This window comes from Polyodon spathula, chromosome 17 (genome assembly GCF_017654505.1).
Source record: "Polyodon spathula isolate WHYD16114869_AA chromosome 17, ASM1765450v1, whole genome shotgun sequence".
In the NCBI taxonomy this organism is placed as follows: Eukaryota; Metazoa; Chordata; class Actinopteri; order Acipenseriformes; family Polyodontidae; genus Polyodon; species Polyodon spathula.
In genome coordinates, this window is record NC_054550.1 from 20385974 (window position 1) to 20410064 (window position 24091).

The window sequence follows — 24091 nt, forward strand, 5'->3', positions numbered from 1 at the left end:
TTTCTGATTTTACACAATGTGTCAAAAAAAAACTTGGTTTCCAAAAAAAAAAAAAAAAAAATATATATATATATATATATATATATATATATATATATAAAAAAAAAACAACCTATATATTGCCAGGTAAAAATGAAGATAAATGGCTATACCCATCGGACGCAAACGATGCGAGCAAAATTCGAGGCGAATAAAGTATGCACATGGGAGTGAAGTGAATGACACGAATACAGCACAAGTACAAAAAAAAGAAGAAAAGATTGCCTCCCATTGCTCCTTTTGTGGAGACAAAATAAAATAAATAAAACAAAGAAATAGAGTATGGGTACACCAAACACTAAAAAAAGTAAACAGTTCGGGGAATACGACTGGCTTGTTCAGGTGCTAATGTGATTATTGTTGTTATTATTATTATTATTATTATTGTTATTATTATTATTATTATTATTGGTCAACATTATAAAAACAAAGAAGAACACTGGCATCATAAAGGACATTATACACAGAGTGTACAAAACATTAGGAACACCTTCCTAATATTGAGTTGCACCCCCATTTGCCCTCAGAACAGCCTTAATTCGTCGGGGCATGGACTCTACAAGGTGTCGAAAGCGTTCCACAGGGATACTGGCCCATGTTGACTCCAGTGCTGCACACAGTTGTGTCAAGTTGGTTGGTAGCAGATCTCTACTCTGAATAGCTTGTTCCATCTCATCCCACAGATGCTCCATTGGATTGAGATCTGATAACTGGGCAGGCAACTGCAGTAAACTAAATTCACTGTCATGTTCGTGGAACCATTCCTGGACAATCCTAGCCTTGTGGCATGGGGCATTTTCCTGCTGAAAAAATCCATTAGCAGATGGATACACTGCTGCCATGAAAGGATGCACCTGATTGGCAATAATGTTCAGATATCCTGTGGCATTCAAACATTGCTCCACTTGTATCAAGGGGCCCAATGTATGCCATGAAAACACACCCAAACCATAACACCACCACTACCAGCCTGCAATGTTTACATGCAGCATGATGGATGCATGTACTCTTGTGGTTTTCTCCATACCCTAGTCCTTCCATCAGTGTGAAACAGCAGGAATCTGGATTCATCAGACCAGGCAATGTTTTTCCAATCTTCCAGTGTTTTCGTTCCTTAGCCCACTGCAACCGCTGTTTCTTCTGTTTTGCTGAAAGAAGTGGAACTCTGTTAGGTCGTCGGCTGCCATACCCCATTCTTGTCAAGGTACGACTAGTTGTGAATTTTTTTTTTATGGGTCTTTCGGCACCAATGTTGTACTGGACTGTCGGATGACTAACTGTAGCCTGTCTGTTCTGCACAATTCATGTCAACCTCCTTTGGCCTCTTTCATCAATAAGCCGTTTTCAATCGCCGGCCTGCCATTGGCTGGATGTCCTTTGGGTGGTGGACCATCCTTGATACACATGGGGAAACTGCTGAGCATGAAAAGCCCAGCCTCATTGCAGTTCTTGACACACTCAAACGGGCGCTCCAGGCACCTACTACCATACCCCATTCAAAGGCACTTAAATCTTTTGCCTTGCCCATTTACTCTGTGAATGGCACACATACACAATCCATGTCTCAATTGTCAAGGCTTAAAAATCCTTCTTTAACCTGTCTCCCCTTCATCTAGACTGACTGAAGTGGATTTAACAGGTTACATCAATAAGGGATCATAGATTTCACCTGGATTCACCTCATCAGTCTATTTCATGGAAAGAGCAGGTGCTGGTAATGTTTTGTACACTTAGTGTATACTAAATATATAGCTAAGGCTATTTTTCTACCAGACATTAATTCAAAGGGGGTAATTTTAATAAAACATTTGGAATAACATTTGTATCACGTAAGTTCTTTTGAACATCACTGATTCCACAAATATTCAACCAATTGTGACTAACTGATTAATCTTGGACAATAGTGTCCATGCATATAGGTGAGGTGAGTGATTTATTTTTGTACACTCTTAATTATGGTTGTGAAAACAAAGGTTTCAAGCGAATGCCATTCCAGGGTGGTACACATTTGGTAGGCTAACATGATATTAATCAGTTACCCCATTTACTGTGTGTAAATTGTATAGAGCAAGACCATTCCTACTCATGTGGGATGAACTTTTAGTAGACATAGTTGGAATAATTCTAATGTCCATTAGAACTACAGGCAGTTTTGATAAAACACTTTCACACCTTTACCAAGATATATTTAAACCATATCCAGTAACTTAACTGATTTATGAAATACAAAATCCAAATCATATACACGGTTAAATGGGGAGGTCAGCATTGTGTTGACTCTTCAAACACAAAGATTTTCTCATCACAACTAGTCAAAATAACTAACCGTGTATTGCAAAATATTTTAGGTAACCTTGCAGATCACATTCATGACAGCAGCTTGTCGGCACACTAATCAGTATACCGTATCACTGTGTTCCCACAGGAGATTTAGGTTATGAAACATCTTTAACAAGTGAAATACGCTAATCCTTAATGTCTAGAATTCAATATAGCTTCATTATAAACCACTCGGCTAAGAAAGTTTACTAACTTTCCTGAACAACTTATTTGTTCATTAAGAGAACTCAATCTCTAAGACGGTATCCATGTAACGCGTCATAACGCCTCTGGCAATGAAAGCATTCTTGCTTTTGTAAACAAATTGCTTGCTTACCGGAGAACTAAATCTCCACGGAGAATGAAGTAATCATTGTATTAATAGATTTATACCTTAATGTTACATTACATTGTTTTGCACACGTCAGTCTCATAAACTATAAAGAATATCAGTTGTATAATGATAGGTTTCTTACCATTATAGCATCCTTCACAAACACCTCTCTATTGTTCAGTATATTATGTTCAATAATTTTCAGAAAATTAATTGGTTCATTTCTACTTTTTTTTTTTATTCCTTCTAGGAAATTAATCATGTTTACTTCATTGACTATTCAATCCCTTTTGAAATAATTCAATTACTCAGGATTATATTACATGATTACTTCTTAATATTAGACTTTGAATTAGTTGTATTCCTATGAACTATATGAGTCTAGCCTTACCAGTATAGCATGCGATATCAAATTGTCAAATTAGCAGTGATTTATTTACTTCAGCCTTGGTGAGTAAACATTGCACGGACATAGGTTATTAAGTATCATTCCAGATTCTGGACATTCGTTTAACTAGCTAAGCGACACTCTGATTACTCAGTTTTGAGGTAACCAAGAAAGAAAAAGAAAAAAAAAAGCTTCAGAAGTGAAACTTTGAAGTCCCATGGGAGATTTCAATAATGTAGTGAATTGGGTATACAATTTATTTATATATAAATTCGTCTCTAGGCACACTGTTTAAGAACGTCCTAATGATAATAACTGAGACATACCATAATAGTTTGGTGATATCATGTAGAACTCTGATTTACTTGACAACAATTGACATCCACACAACGTGTCAAATATAAAACAATCATTTATTTAAGAATAAAAAGTGGTGCACAACTAATCCACTTATAGAAAGGAAAGGCTATTGATTAGAGATATGCGTAAATAGTATACAGTTCATTGATTCCATAGTCAAACGATTACAACCATAACATCATTAGCATACATGGTTAATATACTAATATTGAATATGTCTTATCACACAGTGTCTACTTTGCATTATTATTTAATACCCGTTTCTCGTTGTAATCGATCATGTCAGTATGCACGAGAATTAATTCAACTTCCTATTTAGCAAGGAATCCAATTCCAGTACCTAATTTATCAAATTAGTTTTAATGTGTTAATTTAGTTTAGATGTGATGTACCAAACTAATATGTTATCAACCTCAGTTGATTATATATTCACATTAACTCGGAAATGGGGCAATGATCAAATTCTCTGCATTTGTGGCAATTCCTTTGAGTTGCACATTTCAACAAACAAAATACATTTCTTACACACTCTAAAACAAGAAGTTATATGGTATTCCTAGAACGGTTTATCCACTTAACTTGATAGCATTTACTTTCGAGTCATAAAGTGTTTAATATTAGACATGTTGAGTACTTATTGATTTCCATATAAAGAAGTCGATCTGTGTTCGGCACTTGGCTATACGCATTGTATTGCATACGCTTGCAATAAACAAATACTTATTTTCGAGATCAACTTGATTTCCAAGTCTTGCAGAATTATGCCTTTGCTTGCACTGCATGATTTTTGCCGATCGCCGAGGAGGTGAGGAATTGGCGACTAATTTCTAAAATCTGGGACAAAATGAGGTTGTCAAGGACAAAATGGTTTAAGTGTGAGAGGGTCTACGATGCCCCGTTAATGGCTTCTGCACACGCATTCGAAACCCTTACTTTAGGGTATGCTTATATTGCTTATTTAATCAAAATATGAGGAGGAGGGGTGCAGGTCTGTTTGTGTGAGAATAGAGAATATAGATTACATGTTTAACCCTATGACAAACTTGAACAGACTAGAATACAACTTTAATGGTAGGCTACTACTACAAAAGTGCAACACTCGCTCATAGTACAAAATATTTATTAGTTTAAAAGTCTTCAAATTATTCATCAGAATTTGGCATTCAGATGAAGATCGCTTGATGGCCAATCTCCCACGCCAATCTTTTAATCTAATAAATCTTTTATACTATGAGCAATCGTTGCGCTTTTTTAACAGATTAGATTTTATTATTTTGGATGCACCTCCAGTTGGTTGAGAGCATCAAGGAAATAAATATTGGCATTGCTTTAATAACTGTTATAAACTTTTTTTTTTTTTTTTTTTTTATCACAATATTGAACATTTGTGTAGTCTATGGCCCTGAAATATAAATTCTCATGCTGGAATTTTCAGAGTATGAAATTAGCAATACCACAGTCCTATTAAGCCAACTGTGCATCCAAATGGATCTTCTCAGTGTTTTCTTCTTCTTTCTGTGCAAAACAATGCACAGATAACAGCGATCGCCTCCTTGCTTGAGTCCATGTTTCTCCCGAATGATGTCTATGATTTTGCAATGAAAATAGTTGCAGTCCACGACAAGATATCTCATGTAGTGTGTGTAGCTTGCAATCCCCAATCTACAGTGAGAAATCGTAGTTCAATCGATAAGTGTGAGTGGCGCTGCGTCTCCCGATTGCAAAAATCGTGCAGTGTAAGCCTGGCTTTAGTTGCTGTTGGCAATTTTCCAACTGGAAATAATTCAGTTGACCAGACGCAACTTAGTTCAGATAATTTGTTGCAATTGAAAAGTTATGTAGTTCGTAGAAGTGTTCCTGTTGATTTTAGCCATTCTTTCGAACATTGGTTCTTCCTTGCCTTCTGTGAATTCAAGCACTTATGCTCTCATGATTCTGCAACTTTCTTCAGAGCAGTTTAGCTTCCATTTCGTTCCTCAGATCTCCAAGCCACTTCTAGCAGATGGATACTCCTCGAACACACCTCCTTTACAGAGAGCACACTTGGGCAGCACGCATGAAATTTTGAGCACCTTTTGTTTGTCCAGAGCACTTAGGAATTCGATCGGCAGGTTTTGTTGTCCTGACTGTCACTTTGATTGGTTAGTTTGGTTATTTTGGGCTGTGCCCGATTCCACGTGGAGTGTTTCTCATTGGTTGTTCTCATTCATCGACCACTGGCGGCTCTATTTATGAGGGGTACTGTTCACTGTCCGAAGTGTCAAAGCATACTTAAAACTGTATGGCTTGCCTTCTGCAAGGTACTGCTGGCGCCTAAATGATTCATTCAGTGATAGGTAAAGATAAAACGCTTGTCCAGCAGTTAGTTTACAACCCTTTCTAAAAGCATTCTTTGTCAGTGGGGGAGTTTGTGACCAGACCAAGAAGACACAGATTCCCCTCTGGATATATCAATTCTGCTAATTTCATACCCAGAATGATATTGACCCCCCTCTGACGCTACTCTGTATATTGTATAGGCCTACCGTACAGATTTATATTTTAACATAATGTAATTTGTAGCCTACTCAAAATACATTAGTGTTAGTTCCAGGGGCTGCAGCAGTGAAATGTTCTGTGTTTCAGGCTTGCCAGTACTCTCTAGATCTCCACCTCTGTTTTGCCGCAGCTTCGAAACATTCCAAGGGCTGTTCAGAGGAAGCAGATTTCTTCCCTGAAGGTATTAGAGGTAGTCCTATACAGCTTAGTGACAGTTATGACAGATGTTAGTGGTTCTTTTCTTTTCATAATATATAATAAACCCTGATATTGATCTGATTCAGCCATCTGAGATTTCTGAAGTGAGTTTGTATCAGGTGGCTTGTATCAAATAGTTTATATCTGATTGCAAGGATGACATAATCAAATGAGTTTTATCATAAATGGTCCTTATTTACCTATATATTATAAAAAAATAAAACAGGTACCGCCTTATACTATACAAAGACATGTTTTTATATGTCCCCCAAGCAATCATCTTACTCATGGGATGGATATTTTTTAACCGAAAGAAGGTAAACAAAAAAGGGATCTTTCTGTGTCAATAATTCTGTGCTGCTGTTGTGAAGATTAAAAGCAACGAGAAGTGTGACAGATTGAAACTGCTCCACAGGAAGTTCAGTCCTGAACCCACATGCACTCGAACAAATCTGAGACTCATTTTCTCAGTAAAATGGGGGAAAGGGCTTGTTTTATGGTGTCCTAACAGTAAATCATGAGGTGATTAACGTATACCTGTAAATCTTTGGTGTCTATATTTACAACATTCTTAAACAGTTTAGCCAATATCACTTTACATTACAGGGCATGATTAGCAATCCAATTACGTTGTAATAATTGTGCAATTACTAATGATCCCTGCTCCCACATGGTAACTACTGCGTAATAACATGGAAATGACCTTGTGAACAATATCTTGGTACAGGCTCTTTCCATGTAGTTACACACTTGTTATTCCATCGGTAGTTTAGGAGCATGAACCACTGGTAGTTACCCAGTTATTAATGTATTACATGGTGTTGCTATTTAGCCCTTTTCTCTACTTTTATCAGAAATCAGCAGACCTTGTTGTTCATCTGTCACTGGGATTTGAAATCAGTCCTCGGTTAGGATTATGGCTTGCTAGCAGAAAATGTTCTCGCAAAGTAACCTAACAATGTGAACGATGAAAACACAACAGCAGAAATAACCAATAATAGATACTATCAGGGAAATTAGTTTTTCTTTATATACTTCAGCACAAAGAAAAATTGAAGTTCGATAGGAATTAAGTAACATGTTTTAAAATGATCAAATGTGCTGTATAATCCTGCAAAAGGTACATGCACATACATTATGGGGATTTGAGTTTACATAAGACAAGCACGAGTTTTAGAAAAGGGAAAATTAAACTATAAGAAATCCACCCACAAAGGCTTTAATGTGGTATTTTATCAATGTTACTTTTACTATTGTTTAATAACCCATATTTATAAGCATCTTAGCCCCCACATCTTGCATTTGCACTTATCTTCAGTTGTGGGGGCGATTTATATGCAGGCTTATAAATGAAACCAAAGGAATGACTGCATTCTAGCAGAAAACAGCATGTGCCAATGTATGAGCACAAGAGCCTATACAGAAAAACTTTTTTTTTTTTTTGGCATTCGTATTTTGTCATAAAGGTTACGTTTTGAGGTAAATTTGATTTTTCCAAACAGTTGCATAAAACTTCTTTATCAATACCCTGTAATTACACTATACTTGCACATGTGGTTACATAGTAACTACAATGCAAATAAACAACCACATGTATAGTGTTATTACAAAAAATGCTACAAACATTTTTAATTTTGTAATTAAGCACTGTAACTACACAACCACATGTGTAATTATTATATAATACCACACTGTATTACTGTGCATTTAGAGACACCTCATTTAAGGGGTAACTCAAATATTACTTAAGAGACTCTAACACAACGTTAGAGATGTTGTTCCCTTCTTTTAATGATTTAAACAAAGGCAGTACTTAAGTACACCACAGTTTCGGCCAATTGAATAGACCACTTCATAAGCTTTGTTTGCAAACCTCTTTTTACAATTTGGACTGTCTGCCTGCAGATATAATGTCGGATTTCATCATCAATGCTCAATGTGGTGGTAGGCAGGGAAACGCTATCTGAAAGATGTTACAACTAGGATTTGGTTTTAATAAAGCACAGGGGAGTTAAATATAGACCTGCATGGGGAAAAAAAATGACAGAAAATCCTGCTTTAGTGGATATGGCAGTTTGGGGAAATTAGTGAATGATGCTGAAATGCAGTTGAGGCTGGTGGTTTAATTAAGGGCTGTCAAGGTTGTTCTCTGAAGTGCAAAGAATAAAACACATACACACGCACTCAAGATTAACGCCATCTTTTAGGTCAGGCACTAGGGAATCTGTATTTAGCTCTTGCTGTTTCTTGTCACCCCCATGAAGATGAATAATGCCATCATTCCCCCATTCCTTTTATATTGAACTCCCAAAGGGATGTACAACCTTGAGATACATTGAGAGTAAGCATGCTGTTTATCAAGGTATATGCTTAGCAACGTTTTCAGGTGCTGTTATAGTTCCTTCTTTCATGCATGGACACTATTTGGAAGAACATGCAAAGGCAAAAGACAAGGAACTATAAATTGAGAATCTTGCCCGCAAGTGACGACCAAAAATGAAATATTTACTGTGGACATTGGTAGTTCCATTAAAGGTAAAACAATGGGTATATTTGCAAAAATGAACTTGTTCATTGCCATGTGACAAATACAACGTAGGCCCACTTGTGCAATTTTACTCATTTTCTGGTTCTTGCATTTGTACCGGGCAGTGCTGTGTGATGCACTGCTGTTGCGGATTCTCTCCCCAGTGAGATGAGATGAATTTAAAAACATTATAAGCCCGGCTCTTTTACATTGTGGTTAAGACGCTTGCAGTGTCGCTGGTTAAATATTCATTTTTTAATGTGAGCACAAACAACTGCAATCTTCACTGTTGAATTGTAATTTTTACTTTTTTTGGTGAATGCTATTTTTTTTTCGCAGCGCAGATCTGTTAACAAAGCCATGTTTCTCACACGTGAAAGTGGACATTTATTTATTTCTTTGTTGGTTCACATAGCTCTGACATAAAACAGCATATCAAGAGTATCTAGATGTCTTTCATTTCAGTGCAATGCCTCTGATAACACAACAAAGGCTCCTAAGTTCAAAGTAATACTATTTAAAAAGAAAATTCAAAACGCAACAAAGCTTGAAATGCTGAATGGGCCTCCATATCTACGCAGCTTTGAACAACTTGATTTCACAGAAAAACAAAAACACAGGAATTCACCATGTAAACTGCATTGCATGCACCTCCGGTTCTGAAAGCTTTGTTCAATTGCTGCCCAGGGCGGAAGGGAGTGTAGTTGAAAGCAGTGGTGGTGTCCGCAGGTGTGTGCTTTGAAGAGGACTGACTCCCACCCACAGAGACTTCACAATAGGGAATGTAACGGAGTGAAGACTGGGAGTGAACCAGCGACTCTGCACACCGCAAGCGAGCATCCCAACCACCATGGAAAATAACCGGGCTCATCTGCATCTGTGATTATCGAGCTTTTAACCTCATCTCATCTCCCCGACTAGGGGGACACAATTCATAAGTGTATCACACAACACTGCCCATCACACAAACAGCCCACATTCAAATCCTTGCTGTTTACCTCTGTATGCCCCATGTCGCCCTCAAAGATGGATGAGATTTTTTACTTAATGTTCTTTGGTTTTTCAGCATTGCAACCCTGAAATTATCTATTAGTTCATGACCACTGCATCAGAAATCAATGCTTAAAAGGTCTTCTGGTGAAATATCACCAAAGCCTCATTTCAAGACAATTTCTTGGTAACACTTTACATTGTCTCTAATTAGGTGTATTTTTTTACATAGTAGTTACAGAGTAAATACATGTGTACTTAAATATAATTACAATGTTATTATGCATAGTTACAATGTAAATCTTTTTTCAATATATATGCGAATACACAATTGTATCAGAAAAAGGTTAGGGTCAGGGTTATGTTTAGAATTAGGTTTAGAGTTAAGTAACTGCTATGTAAATACACATATTTAGCGACACAATGTCAAGTGTTTTTAGTTTTTTAGTTTTACAGCATTAAACAAAGTTAAACAGTCACGGCAACACAATCGCTATGGGACAAGACACCCGTCTGCTGATATTTCGACATCAGTTTACCCAAACAACCTTCCCGATTTTCAACACTGGATTACATCTGGATTTTATTTTGCTCATCTTCCCTTCTTGTTGAAAGCCTTAAGTCACATTTTATAACCAAGCACACGTGTGCTTAACGCATGACTTCAAACTCAAGTATTTTAAAATCTGCCTCTCCAGTATCTTTAGCGGTGCTTTAGCACTACAGACAGATAAGGAGAGAGGCTAACAAAGGTCTTCCTGATTACCACGTATACAATTCTTATACTGGGTGAGTCTGTTATCGGCACCAAGCAGGAATCCTCCTCTCTCAAAGAATGAGTGTTACGGAAAATGCAATTAACTGATACCTTCAATTACAAGCCACTGTCAGATTCCTGTGAAGGGCCTCTTGTGCATTCTTGGGAGCCTGATAATGGGTTATTTTTAACATTCTACAGGAGTTAAGGATACATTTCCATTTTTTTTAATCCGTTCCAGTCAAGAACACTAAGCATTTTTTTCATCTAATGGGGCATGCTGTCGAGAACTGCATTCAAGATTTTTTCAAGAGTTTTCAACCGGAACGTTTGTCAGCTTTTTCTTTTTAATTATTTTAATGTCCAGGAACCAAATTAAATATAAAAAAGATATATAAAGTTCAGCCATTGTTTGTGGTTGATGAATGCGAAAGTGCTGTGTTTTTTCTGGTATACAATTATGCAAAATAAAATCCCTTATAAATTACATATTTAAAAAATACACATAAAAAAATACCTTTTCACTGCTCTTTTGTAAATGTTTGTGGAATCTAATGAACTGATCTATGTAGGAGCAAAGAGCAGAGAGACATATTTGTTTCCAACCAAATATATTCATATTGAAGCAAATTCTGGTGATACTGCATGGAGAGGAATAAAAGGAAGCAAAGGCTGGTTTTCACCCTCAATTCTCCAGGTAGGATGAAACAGAAACTTTACTAGATAGAAGAAGGGCAGAGCGGCTAACTGTCTCTATGTATTGGCAGCCTTAAATAGGTGCAATGGTCCAGAACTTGGCTCAAAGCTCATATTTATACAAACACGCCTACAATATTGACATATGTGGGACCCTGGGACTGGCTACAGCTCTGCTGCCCATTCACACCACTGGAAACACTCAAGAAGGGTAACCTTGCTGACATACTACAACAGTATTGACATGACCAGTAAAAAGATAAACTGAAGAGCCACCTCTAACAGAAATCTGAGCATTGGTGCTAGATTACAATTTGTTTGACCTTTTCCCTGCCATAATGTAAATCCCATAAAGTGAATAGATTTGGGATGAGCCGGTTGCAGAGAGCACTGGCTATCAGACTCATTGATCATTATGCTTTCTGGTGTTTGTTGCTGAATGACAACTCTCACACAACTTATATAGGTCTACTGGATCAGACAACACATGACCACATACATTTACAAGTGGATTTTAAATTTTTACTTACATTCTCAATGTTTTGGCCATTCAATTCTATTGGCAGAGATGAGCAATTTTCCCTGTGTTTAATTGCATCATTAGCAGTTGCATCTTTGTGATTAGTGGCTTACATGACACTCAAGTTCAGTGTAGTTTCTATTGATTTCAGTAAAGTAGTGTAAGGGATGGTCAGTTTCGCTCCTGCAGAATGAACCAATGTTGAATTAAACAAACATCCTTTTTCATAAAGTGCTTCCTTAATGTGTTCTTTCTACATACTACAGGGGCTGGATTGATTGTGATAGCTCTTTTTTTGTTCTCTTGTCAGCGTTATTTTACCACAAGGACTACAGGAATCTCAACAGCAGAAATGTTATAAAACAAGGCTTGAAAACTGTAAATTAAAAACTGAAACCAGTGAAAAAAACAGAAACAAAGCCTACTCAAATTAATAATCCTGTGACATCACACCATCCAAAACGTATCTTAAGCTGAAGTGCCCTCAATGACCATGCCCTCAATTCTGTACTATGGGACAATGTTAAAAGCGAGCCAGGTCAAAGTTTACCGTGGTAAACTGCTTGGTAATTAAGAAGTTTTTTTTCCATAAGGGGGCTGCCCTTGGTAGAATAGTACCCCACTTACAGTTGAGGCAACATGGATTCTTAATTAAAACAAAAAGAACCCCGATAATTGCAATGAGGATTAGTTTATTCACAAAATATCATGATCATTTTCCAATCTGTTCTTTCAGAGAAGGTTGGTCAAGTCAGAATGGAAATGATTTAACAGGTTACTTTGTTTAATTGAGAATCTTACTGGAGACTCTGCAGTGTTTACAAAAAACACATTGCCTCATATTTGCTGTACACCACATTGTCCATTACATGTCCATTATAATTTGAGAAATCTATTTCCAGCTGATTTATCAAAACAATTGCAAATATGTTGAAAACAATATTGCTGCTATATGGGCAATCCATGATCCACCAAAGGCAACAAATGCATTTCTTGCAGCAGGTTGTTCTGTAACACCTTAAAGGGGAGGAGCAAATCTGAATCTTTTGCACACTCCTTACAAAAGTTCAGTTATTTGTAACATTTTCTTTTTGAATCATCTATAACTATTAAACAATAGTGCTACATTTAGAGATACTAAAATAATCTTTAATGACATTCAATGACAAACATTTCTTTTTGGAAGCAACCGTCTTATGTAATGTCTTAAATCCTGACCAGATGAATTGCAGTCAGGTTTGACTCTCAAGCTTTGTTCTGTATCTATTTAAAATCCTAACAAAAACCACTGCTATGAGTCCAGTTTTGGGGGTGTCCTGATTAACTAGAGCAAATAAAGGATCTAACCATTTCCACAGTTCAAGCTGAGGGTAATTGCTTCTGCACTGAATAAATAATGGACAACAAACCATCAATAACTAATCAACACTTATTAAAACTAGATTGCAAGACTGTTGTAAAGATATTAATCTGTGCACATAGAACTCTTATCTAAAACAATGGCAAACAGACAGCAGTGTTTCCTTGAGAACAGCACCTGGTATATACTGCTATATCACTGTGGAGGCTGCTAAGGGCAGTTGTCAGAAGCTAAGCAAGTGCAATACTGTAATATTACCAGTATAGTTGAAATGATCGACACAGGTCCAGCTTCAAGATGAACAATCATATATTTGTATATTGTCATTCTCGAATCAGGAGGAGCACAGGAAACAGGAACGCTAACATGTATGTAATGCCTAATGGTGGATTCTCCTTTGCTCTCTTACACAAGGTTTGGCCTGGATAGTACTCTGATGGGGGACCTCAGTGGAAAATAAGGTGGGGTATGAAGTCACCTCAGTTTCCAGGACAGAACCTCCTAATTCCTTGTAATTCATAGACACAGCCTAATTGTATACAGCCCGCGGACCTTTTCATAGACTAGCGTAAACTGTCTGCGCTTTAATATGCTTTCAGTATACTTTACACATTGCTCTACGCTTTGCTATGCTTTACCATGGTTGTGCTGCAGCAAACTCTTAAAAGAGACCACTGGTGTTATTCTGCACAGGGAATATTAGCACCTTAAAGATGTACAGTAATATATTGAATTATCTCCTATTAACCTGAAAAAAAAAAAAAAAAAAAAAAAAAAAAAAAAAAAAGCCCTTCGAAGTCCTGGTCTGAATTGCTGAGCTCCTTTATACTGTGTTCTCCACGGCTTTGTCAGCTGAGAACATGCAACGCTGGCCTTCATGTCACAGCACTGCTTAAAAGAGTTAATCTGAAGGACACTTTCTCCTTTAGCTCGTCTGCGGCGTCTCTGTGGAGAGCTCTGCCTGAAGATATCAGGAAAGCTAAAAACTAAACTCTAAACTCTAAGCTTCTGAGTTCTAACCAGAGCTTTAAAGCCCAAGCAATTTCCCATGTTAATCATGATGAAAATCATTTCAGCTTTTCTGGTACTGTACGCTATACCAGCTTGGAGGACGAGGGAGGGAGCAGTTCAGCCTCTGCCTCAAACCAGCCCTGGACTGGAGGGAGCACTCTTTCTCTTTGTGTAAGGGAGCAGTTCAGTCTCCATGCCTCAAACCTGCCCTGGACTGGAGGGAGCACCCTATCGCTTAGAAGGGTGAGGGAGGGAGCAGTTCAGTTTTCATGTCTCAAGCCTGTGTTGGACAGGTGGAACCACACTTACTCTAGTGCATAAACTTATTACGCCACCAAGCCCCTGTTAGGTTTCTGCCATTTACTAAACCATGAGTTTTGTATAAATGCCTTAAACCAGAATATCATCTCCTGACTGCATTACTTTCTTTGGATGTGAGTAGGATGTAATTAAGAATGGCAGTCATTCAACAGATAACCAGATTAAAGTGAAAAGACTCTGCCAACTTTAAAAACAGCTTCATTTAATTTTTTTATTGAGCAAATGCTGGCATTACAAGGATAGCTAATTTAAAGTCATTTGGTGAATGATCCATTTTTATAAATATTAGGGATATGTGTCAGGCTATAATGAGTTTACCCTTAAACCCTTCACTGCCGCAGGTGTTAAAAATCACATTTGGAATACATTCAAATTTAATTTCGTTTCATTTGCACTTATTTTAATAGTTCTCATTGAAACTACTCACATTTTTTGCTTCACCTTCAATTCAGGAACTGCAGTACAGTTCCAGATACCATAGATACAGTACACTCAGGTGAGATCAGCCAAGGTGTCTTTAAAGAATTATGAGCCATCTGGCTCTTTGGCTGTTCTATAGGCATGTTTCCACTCATCCTTCTAGTGCTGCCCAACACTTGTACCTCCCTTCCATGAGCACGGATTGACTCACGCTTTGGGAAAGGGTCATTAAAAAATCCGGTTACCCTGTTGTAATTGCACCTCCTTGGTCATGTCACATGAAGGGTGGAATTTTTCCCACACCCCTTAAACAGTTTCTTTCCTGTCAGGATCCAGCTAGCCTGTTCCCTATTGACTGACATGTTTCAGTAATACTGCTGAGGTGAAATACTGCTGAGGACAGTCCCAGTTTTTCATCAAATGTCCCGGTGTCCCGACATCAACAACGTCAATAAATAAAGCCTGACACAGTAAAAAAAAAAAAAAAAAAAAGAAAAAAAAAAAAAAAAAGAAAAAAAAATGCCAAAAAAATTATTATTATTATTATTATTATTATTATTGAACTCATTATTTAAAAGTAAGCAATACTTAACACAATATGGTTAATAATTAGCCACAAATTATACACCCAGGAGTGTACTGAAGTTAGTAGCTGCTTAAAAAAAATATCTCACTAAGAGTGAGAGGATGGCTATTTAAATAACTATTAAAATAGATGGTTTAATTAGTCTTGTCAATTATTTAACAATATGTTTTGAGCTTTAAAAATCTGGTCACCCTACTTAGGAAGTCCAAGTGTAACAGATTTCCGGGGATGGGAACTGAAAGCTTTCTTTCAACCTAATGTAGTACAGATTTCATGTTTTAAAATTAGCCATGCAAAAAAAATTGCAATAGCATTGTAAGCATTGTACCACCATCCTAAAAAAAAAATCTTAATTTTTCATATACATTTTTGTAATCTAAAATAGATTTGAAGACATGACTCATAATGTTTAATAGCCTAGCCCCCCTATTCCCACACTATTTCACATCATGGATATAAAAGAAGAGAAATTAAATAAAACACATTAGCACCCTGTGTGAGTCCCTCTCTTCCCTCCTCTCTGCTCTGTCAAACAGCTGTACCGACTCCACTAGCTGAGTGATTGCACCTTTTAGGACTAAATGCAGCTGTCTGCAGTAAGTGCAGAAAAATTGCTCCATCATTTTCACTTCATTCACAAGTAAATAAAAACAGTAATCATCCTTCTGAGGCACACAGCTTCCAAGACAGGAGTCATTTTATTGATATCAGTTTCTTCAGACTGCAGTCACATCTCTGTCTTTAGCTGTGTACATTAAAAGGCTTAAAATATTTTATTTCAAAACATTCTCTGTCATTAGCATAACAAAGCCCCTCTCTGTTTTGTTACCATGCCACACTACACTATAATTTGTGATGTTTTGTTGTCCTATGCACTTCCTGTGTTACAGGAAATAGGTGGTTCTCTCACAAATGACGATTTTGTTAACAGCCATCCTCAAATGTAAGTTCATGGAGCATTCTGTTTATATAACGAGTACAATGTCTGGAAAAGAGTTTAACCCTAAATTAAATAGCTGAATTACTTTCCTTCTGTCAAGCTCTGCCTAGTCATGTAGTGTCATTTGGAACAGCATGATTCACCTGGTCATTTAGTCATTGTATTTGATAAAATAAAAGTAATTTTATGAGACGTATAAGGCTCTCTTGTTTGGTCAGCTACCTTTATACATGTTTACCTTAATAAAAGCATAGCAAAGTGTAATAAAGAACAGTGAAAGCCTTGTGAAACATAGGTAAGCATGGTAAAGCCCAGAAAGGTATGGTAAAGCATATTCAAACCCATGGTAAGCTGTGTTAAATGCTTTTGCATAACCATGGGGGAGAAGAATGGTAAAACTGCAAAATGACGTGGCACACCTTTATAAGGATATTGCTGCGTCTCCGCCTCTCCCTGTACTCTCCTTGTCCCCTCTGTCTCGCACTCTGATACTAATTTTAGATCCTATCTGAGGTAATGACGCAACACTGGAAGGTGTGATTGTGTCTCTGCCTTTGGAAAATGGGATTGACGGCTATTTGACCACTCTCTGATTTTATTTTTTGATGTTGTAGCTGTTGTCATGATTCTTTTTGTTGGTGCCTGGTTGCTGTGGCTACTAGAGCGTGTTGTGTAGGTTTGATTAGCTGGAGTCAGAAGGGTCTTGGACACAACTCTGTTCGTGGCATCTTGGGCTGTGTGAACTGTTAGCTCATGTTGTCTAGTTGAGCCTTGTGAAGTATATTTGGAGAGCTAGTTCAGAGAGACTTGATTGCCATAATTAGTGAAAGTTTAGATTTGTATTGGTGAATGTGTATGTACTTAATACTGGTAATAGAATAGCCACCTCTCCCAGTCAATATCAAGTGTGTGTTGTCTGTGTGTTTTAATTTTGTATTTAATAAAAGCTGTCATAATTCAATTTGCTGGAAGTGTGTAATTGTAAGTAATTGGTACGCACCCTCTGGTCGCCAAGTACAATAAAGCACATTATAATTATACGCTTGGTATAAACGCATTGCACCCCACAGTGATTGAAGAGGAGAGGGGTCTGGATGACAACGCTCCTCAGGACAGATTCAGTAGGTACATTCTCCTTCCCTGGAGATGCTGCTTGTGTATATTTATTTTGCCCTGGATGTTTTCTCTGAATTTAAAGGTCACAGTGTCCCTGGGTTGATCCAATTCAGCTAGCAAGCGTTAAAGCTACAGTGTCCTGCATTAGAGTGTTCAGCTTACAAAGCCTGGTCTTGTAGTGTTGGATAGGAGGGACTTGACAGTGGGAGATGCCACTGAGGTCCTGTACTAGGTGTGGACAGCCTTGAGCAAAATGTGAACCCATGTTCGGTTGGGCAGCAAAATTACATGTGAAACTTTTAGAGTCTGGTTCTGACATCACTAAAACCCCAAGATACAAGTTTCAGACATTTCAATACACTATAATCACCAGCCAATCAGCTAAATGTGACCTTAAAGTTATAATGTCCCTCTCCTCTCTACATCTCTCTCTCTCTTTTCATTCTCTTGCAGATCGAGGATATCATTTACCGGATACAGGATGACAAAACTGGAGGTGTGCCCATCCGGACGGTAAAGAGCTTCTTGTCCAAGATCCCCAGCGTAGTGACAGGTACATACAGGTCCTAGTTGTTTTATACTAACACTCATCAAAACCATACAGGTCTAGTTGTTTTCTATGGAATATTCAATACATGGTCAGCCTATGGATCGTGTTTTATAATGTCTGTGTAGATATTCCCTCGGTAACCATGCTCTGACTCTCAAATATTTCACAGATACAGTGCTTTGGATATTGAAGTTTACAGTTCCTTCTATCTGTTTGGTTTTATAATAAACAGATTTTCAGAGCACAGAGGTGATAGTCCAGCGTAGGTACAGTCGTCAACTCAGGTCGAAGGAGGTGGCGCTGTATGGAACTTTAATAACTAAACTAACATGGGCTTGAACTGAGCCACAGCACATACATTACATCTATTTCAACTGAGATTCAAGCTTTGTCCAGGGCTGTAGTATAACTGCATGGCTATAATTACATGTTTATCAGTATAACTCCATGGTTGAAGGCATATTAACATGGTCTGGGTTGGGTTTGTGCTGTTTGAATAAATGGCTGTCCTTCGATTGGCTGAAATGAACTTGAGCATGGATGAAATATTACCTCGGTGCTACGGCATCCCCGGTGCATTGAAAGCTACACGCCTCAGCGTTTAGACGCCTCAAGATTTTTCGAGCCTCGCATTCACTGTCGTCTTAGCCTAAGACCGCGGTACCTCAATGCTTTGACACTCAGTACCTCGAGGAAGATACGCCTTGGCTATACGACGCCTCGAGGCTTTTCAAGCACTACACAGTGTGCATTCTGTGCTTTGCTAGCCCAAGAACTCTGTGCTTCAACACTGTACCTCAAGGACGATACACCCCGGTGCTTTGACACCTCAAGACTTTTTGAGCCTGGACAGTGGCGCCTTCGGTGCCACACTGCCCCAGAGCCTCTGTACCTTGGTGCTTCAATACCCTTGGTTCCTAGAGGACTCCACGCCTCAGTTCTTCGATGCGTTTGAGGCTTTTCAGCTCTGCACATTGTGCCCATGGTGGCCTCGGTGCCCCAGCTCTCCATAGCCTCGGTGCCTTGATGCTTCGACACCCTCAGCACCTTGAGGATTGTACGCCTCAGCATTTTGATGCTTCAAGGTCTTTCTAGCCTTGCACTCCAGTGCCCTTGAGACCCTTGGGCCCCTGGTGCTCCATAGCATCTGTACCTTGGTGCTTTGACACCCTCGGTGCCTCAAGCACTCAGTGCCTCGAGGACTCGCCACCTCTGCGCTTCGACGCCTGCTGTGCTTAACCCAGCACTCTTGATCCCCTCGATTTTTTTCGGTGCCTTTGTGATAGATGCACATCCTGCAGGCGGAAATTTCCCTCGCAGGACAAACACACCCTGTTTGTGAGGTGCCTGGGCTTTGAGCACACCTCTGCTGCCTTGGCAGACAGTTCATCCTCTTCTTTTTGCACCAGGTCCAAAGACAGCACCCTGCAAAAAAGAAAGGCACTGACTTTCCCCTGCCGCGTTTGGTGTGAACAGTGGGCTGCGGCGACTGCAGAGCGACGCGCAAGGAGGCGGCATGCATGCTGCATCCGGTGTGAACACCTCTTAAGGCTCGTTTTGAGCCCATAGACACCATAGAGCTGAAATATCTCTGTATGAAGACAGCCTTTCCGTTAGTTATCACCTCCACTAAGTGTCGAATCTCAAAACCTTGATCATTTACAAGCTCGTAATGTGCAGCATGGTGTACAAATCAACTGATGTTCAGAGCGTGAAAGAGCTCGAGATTATGACCTGAATAAGTTTATTTGATGGATTTAATAAAGTTTCATGAATTGTAACAGTTCCAGGCTGTTGTTGGTTTCATTAACAGGTGTTTTTCTTGCTTTTGTTTGTGTATGTGTGAAAGAACTGGAGTCTGGCATCAAAAGTGTGAGTTCACAACCCCAGAATAAAACAAAAAATAAACCATTTGTTCCTGTTGAGAAGAGTCATCGAACAGGTTTTTTTTTTTTTTTTTTTTTTTTTTTTTATATAGCGCTTTCTATTATCATACATGTACGAAGCTTGCAATAATAGTACTCCATCCACCCAAAATGTGTTATGAGACGTTCTAAAGGCATAGCCATGTGATGTACAGGGTGAGTCAGGGGAGCGCTCGCTCCTGGCTGTATGGAGTCCACAGGGAAATTGGCTGTAGCATTCCCACAAGTTAGGGATGCAAAATCATCAGGTACTGTTTCTCCTCATCAGGTTACAGGGGACGGTTTTTATTAAGATTTCAACAAGAAGGCAACATTCAATACCATTAAAATTGACTTACAAATGGAGACCACTACAGGGATATTCACCAGTTACTTGTTTTTTTTAATTTCAACATGGCTGTATCAATGTTCTTCAACTAAATATGGGGACACAAAAAGCTAGCACAAAAAGACTATGTATGTTTAATCACATGTACAGCTAAGGCCAAAAGTTTGTATCGCCCTAGAATTAACTCACTGTGCTTCATAAGGTCGAATGAAACCTATTGAATAATGTTATGTTAACATAATTAATGAAATACCACTTTGTATTTTTCTATATGTAATGAAAAACCAACAAAATTGACAAATGTGATATTCCGGCAGACATGCAATATAATTTTATAGTTTCTTTGATTACATGATGATCTAAAAATATATATAATAGATCTAAATATATATATATATATATATATATATATATATATATATATATATATATATATATATATATAATTTTTATTTTTTAATTATACCTCAGTCCTGAAATTCAAGGTGGTGATGCAAAACTTTTGGCCATAGCTATATAAAGATCATTTCCTTTGTGTGCTCATTTCAAGCAGGGTTGGCAGCAAGAGTGTAGCCACAAATTGATGCACGATTAAGTATTCATTATATAGCCCTGTGCATCTTTAACCTGAGCTTTCAGTTTAATTCATGAAGTGTGAGGAGGCTAACCAAGGCTGTCAGGCTGCTTGAGGATATCACATTGCTGCTTACTTACAAGACGTGCTATCTGTCCCTTACATCTAAATCACAATCAACAGTCAATGTCAAGCCAGTGGTGTAAGGTGTCTCTTTTCACCAAGTAACCGTGCTTCTTGTCTTAATGAGTTGCACAGTATGAGGCCACCCTTAATAAAACTGCTATAGTTTTTTTTCAGATGTCTTGACCTTTTGTGAATGTCATTCAAACAACTGAGGTAGTTGTGTGCTGCTCTAGCTTTCCCATAAAGTTTAATCCTGTATACAGTCGTGGAAGTTGCTCCAGCCCTTATTCTAACTTGGCAGGAGTACCTACAGGAACAGGGAATATATTTATAGTGCCTAAATCATATTTGGTACATAGTTAAAATTACTGTAGGAAAGGTTACAGAAAATACCCTTTTTTTTATTTTGGTATTTGTAGAAAACAGAGCCCACAACTCAGTTTTACACAACACAGCTCATCCCTGGTTTGAGTAACAGGTGGAGACTGGATGTGGTGATGATGACTCTAACTCCCCTGCCCCCTAACCCAACAGCAACACTTTGAAAAGCAGCGTCCCCATTGCTTGCAGACAGCTTCCCATACCCTGTATGAGCTCAACAGTTTCTACAGGTTTATTCTGCTGAATAATTAACAACATGATGCAGGTTTTCCTCATTAATTTGCTTCATGTGAATGCTTATGAAAGACGAGGGGCTATAGTCGGCATACAGAAAATTTAAAAACCAAAAACTAAATTCTACTGAGATCACACTATCAAAGCATTTCATGAACCATTAGCAGACCATAGCATTACCAGCAATGGTAACACAATGGATTTGGAACAAATACTGCACAGTGCAGTGGTTGTGATATTGTCTAACTTCTATGCCCACCATACGTTTGACTTTCTTATAAAATATTTCAAAATGTCAAAACATGGCTATATTATGATAAAATGCATTTTGTCTTCTGGTATCCAGTCCTATTTCTAAAACTCAAACCCCCACCGCTTTTTACATTCAGCTAAATACCCTGCCATCGTACGTCCTGCTTATGAAACATATGTTAGTTACTTCACTCAATACCTTCTCACTGGAAGTGCGTTGCAACTGTTGCTGAACATTTTATTTCTAGGAAAATCTAAAATAAAAGATAAAGTAGTATGCACGAATTGACACATTTTGGAGTTTTACACACAATGTATTTGTTCTGGACATGCTTGTTCCCATTATGTTGTAATTGTACAGCATTTGAGTCTTGATTTATTTTCATTAGGTGCTGACATTGTGCAGTGGCTGATGAAGAACCTAATCATTGAAGATCCAGGTAAGCACAGGCATGCAAAAAGTCACACATAGTCACACGCACGCGCACACACACACACATACACACACGCACACATAGTCACACACACACATCGTTACACATATAGAGTCACACACGCACACCTGCACACACACACGCACACACACACACAGTCACACACACACATAATTACACACAGTCACACACGCACACACACACATAGTTACACATATAGAGTCACACATACATAGTCACACACACACACACATATTTACACAGTTACACAGAGTCACACGCACAGTCACACACACAGTTACACATAGTCACACGCACACAGATAGTCACACACAGTTGCAATCACACACATAGAATCATACACACACACACACACACAATTGTAAGATTCCTGTAGACCCTCAGTTCCATTTATGATTTTACACAACACTGTAAATTCCATTCCTGGGGTACAATAGATAATAGTACCACATTACCTGGAGACTTTATGATTCCCTGTCCAATTTCTTTCTTTTGGTTGAACCTTTTTTAGTTTTAATTTAAAAAAATGAAATGCTTAATTCCAAAAATTAAAAAAATGACATACTGGTAGATTAAATCCCATTTTATATTTGATATAAACAATAATAATATGTGATTAGACTTTAACATAGATAACAATAATACTGTTTTAACAGCTATGGTACTATTATTTGTTTCTTTTTAATGCATACATTAATTTTCTTTATAGATATCTGTAACTGTTACTTATTAACTACCAGTTGTCTGATGAAAAGTTTCTATCAGGCTTCTCAACAGACTGGCAAGCTGTCGTTCACTTCTCATGAGATGTTAATATAATCTAAAGCAAAGCGGACTTTGTTTTTCAGGTGAAGCAATCCACTTAGGAAGTCTGGTTGCTGCACATGGCTACCTTTTCCCAATATCAGACCATGTCCTGACACTGAAGGATGATGGGACTTTCTACCGCTTCCAAGTGAGTGAATATGAGACAGGGGGGAATCAGGTCATGGGTCGGTCGTGGGATCAGAGGACGCCCGCTGACTTTCATTTCTCCTGAGCTGTGTTGGGAATTGCTGCAGTGAGGGAACATAGAAATTGTAATTTGAAACTACTTATTCAATAAAGCAACACTGATATGCTAATTGAACCACAGTAATTATTGCACTAAACTTACTACATATTCCTCACCTTTCACTGAGAATCTAATTATCTCAAGCCCAGACGGAATCAAAGACTCAGCTAGGCCAGGAAAGAGACCAACAAAATGAGCCACTGATGTACATGAAATAAAAATGCTTCAAGATATGCCCTCACAAGACAAAAAACAATGCAAAACAATAATAGCAACTGTGTCACCATGTGAAAGTGTGCTTAACACTGCCTGCTGCGAATCTGAAAATAGCAATTTGCTGATAAAATACTAACAATCCTCACAACATTACAGGGAAAAAATGACTTTCTATTCTTCAGATGTCCCGAGCTAATTGGGTAGCTCAATCTCTTAAACTACTTTTTTTAGAGGAGGTTTCTTTTTTTTTAAAAAAAATTTAATTTAGTTGTCGCCAATTTTTTACCCTGTTTTTCTCCCCACTTTAGTATGCCCAATCTGTCATTTTTTGCACTTTAGATCCACAGCGTTGCCATCCGACATATAGTGCCGGAGGACAACACAGATCTGGTGGCTCCACTGCAAAACCACAGGCGCCCTATCGGCCACAGGGGTCACTGATGCGCAGTGAGCCATGGATTCTCCTGCTGAGCCTAAGCCCTCCCTACTCAGGCAGCACTTGGTCGATTGTGCGCCACCCCTTAGGAACTCCCGGTCATGGTTGGCTGTGACATTCGAACTTGCGATCTCCAGGCT

The 24091-nt window shown here is 38.3% G+C and overlaps 1 protein-coding gene across 3 annotated transcripts in view; it reads left to right on the forward strand.

Moving 5' to 3' along the window:
• LOC121330112 (regulator of G-protein signaling 6-like) overlaps positions 1-24091 on the forward strand; it is a 163256-nt gene that overhangs the window by 109187 nt on the left and 29978 nt on the right. For all 3 annotated transcript variants that reach the window (XM_041276386.1, XM_041276383.1, XM_041276384.1), the window contains exons 3-5: positions 17874-17973; positions 22180-22230; positions 23094-23200. In XM_041276386.1, the coding sequence (XP_041132320.1) occupies positions 17874-17973; positions 22180-22230; positions 23094-23200 (258 nt within the window). The remainder of the gene's footprint in view (positions 1-17873; positions 17974-22179; positions 22231-23093; positions 23201-24091) is intronic.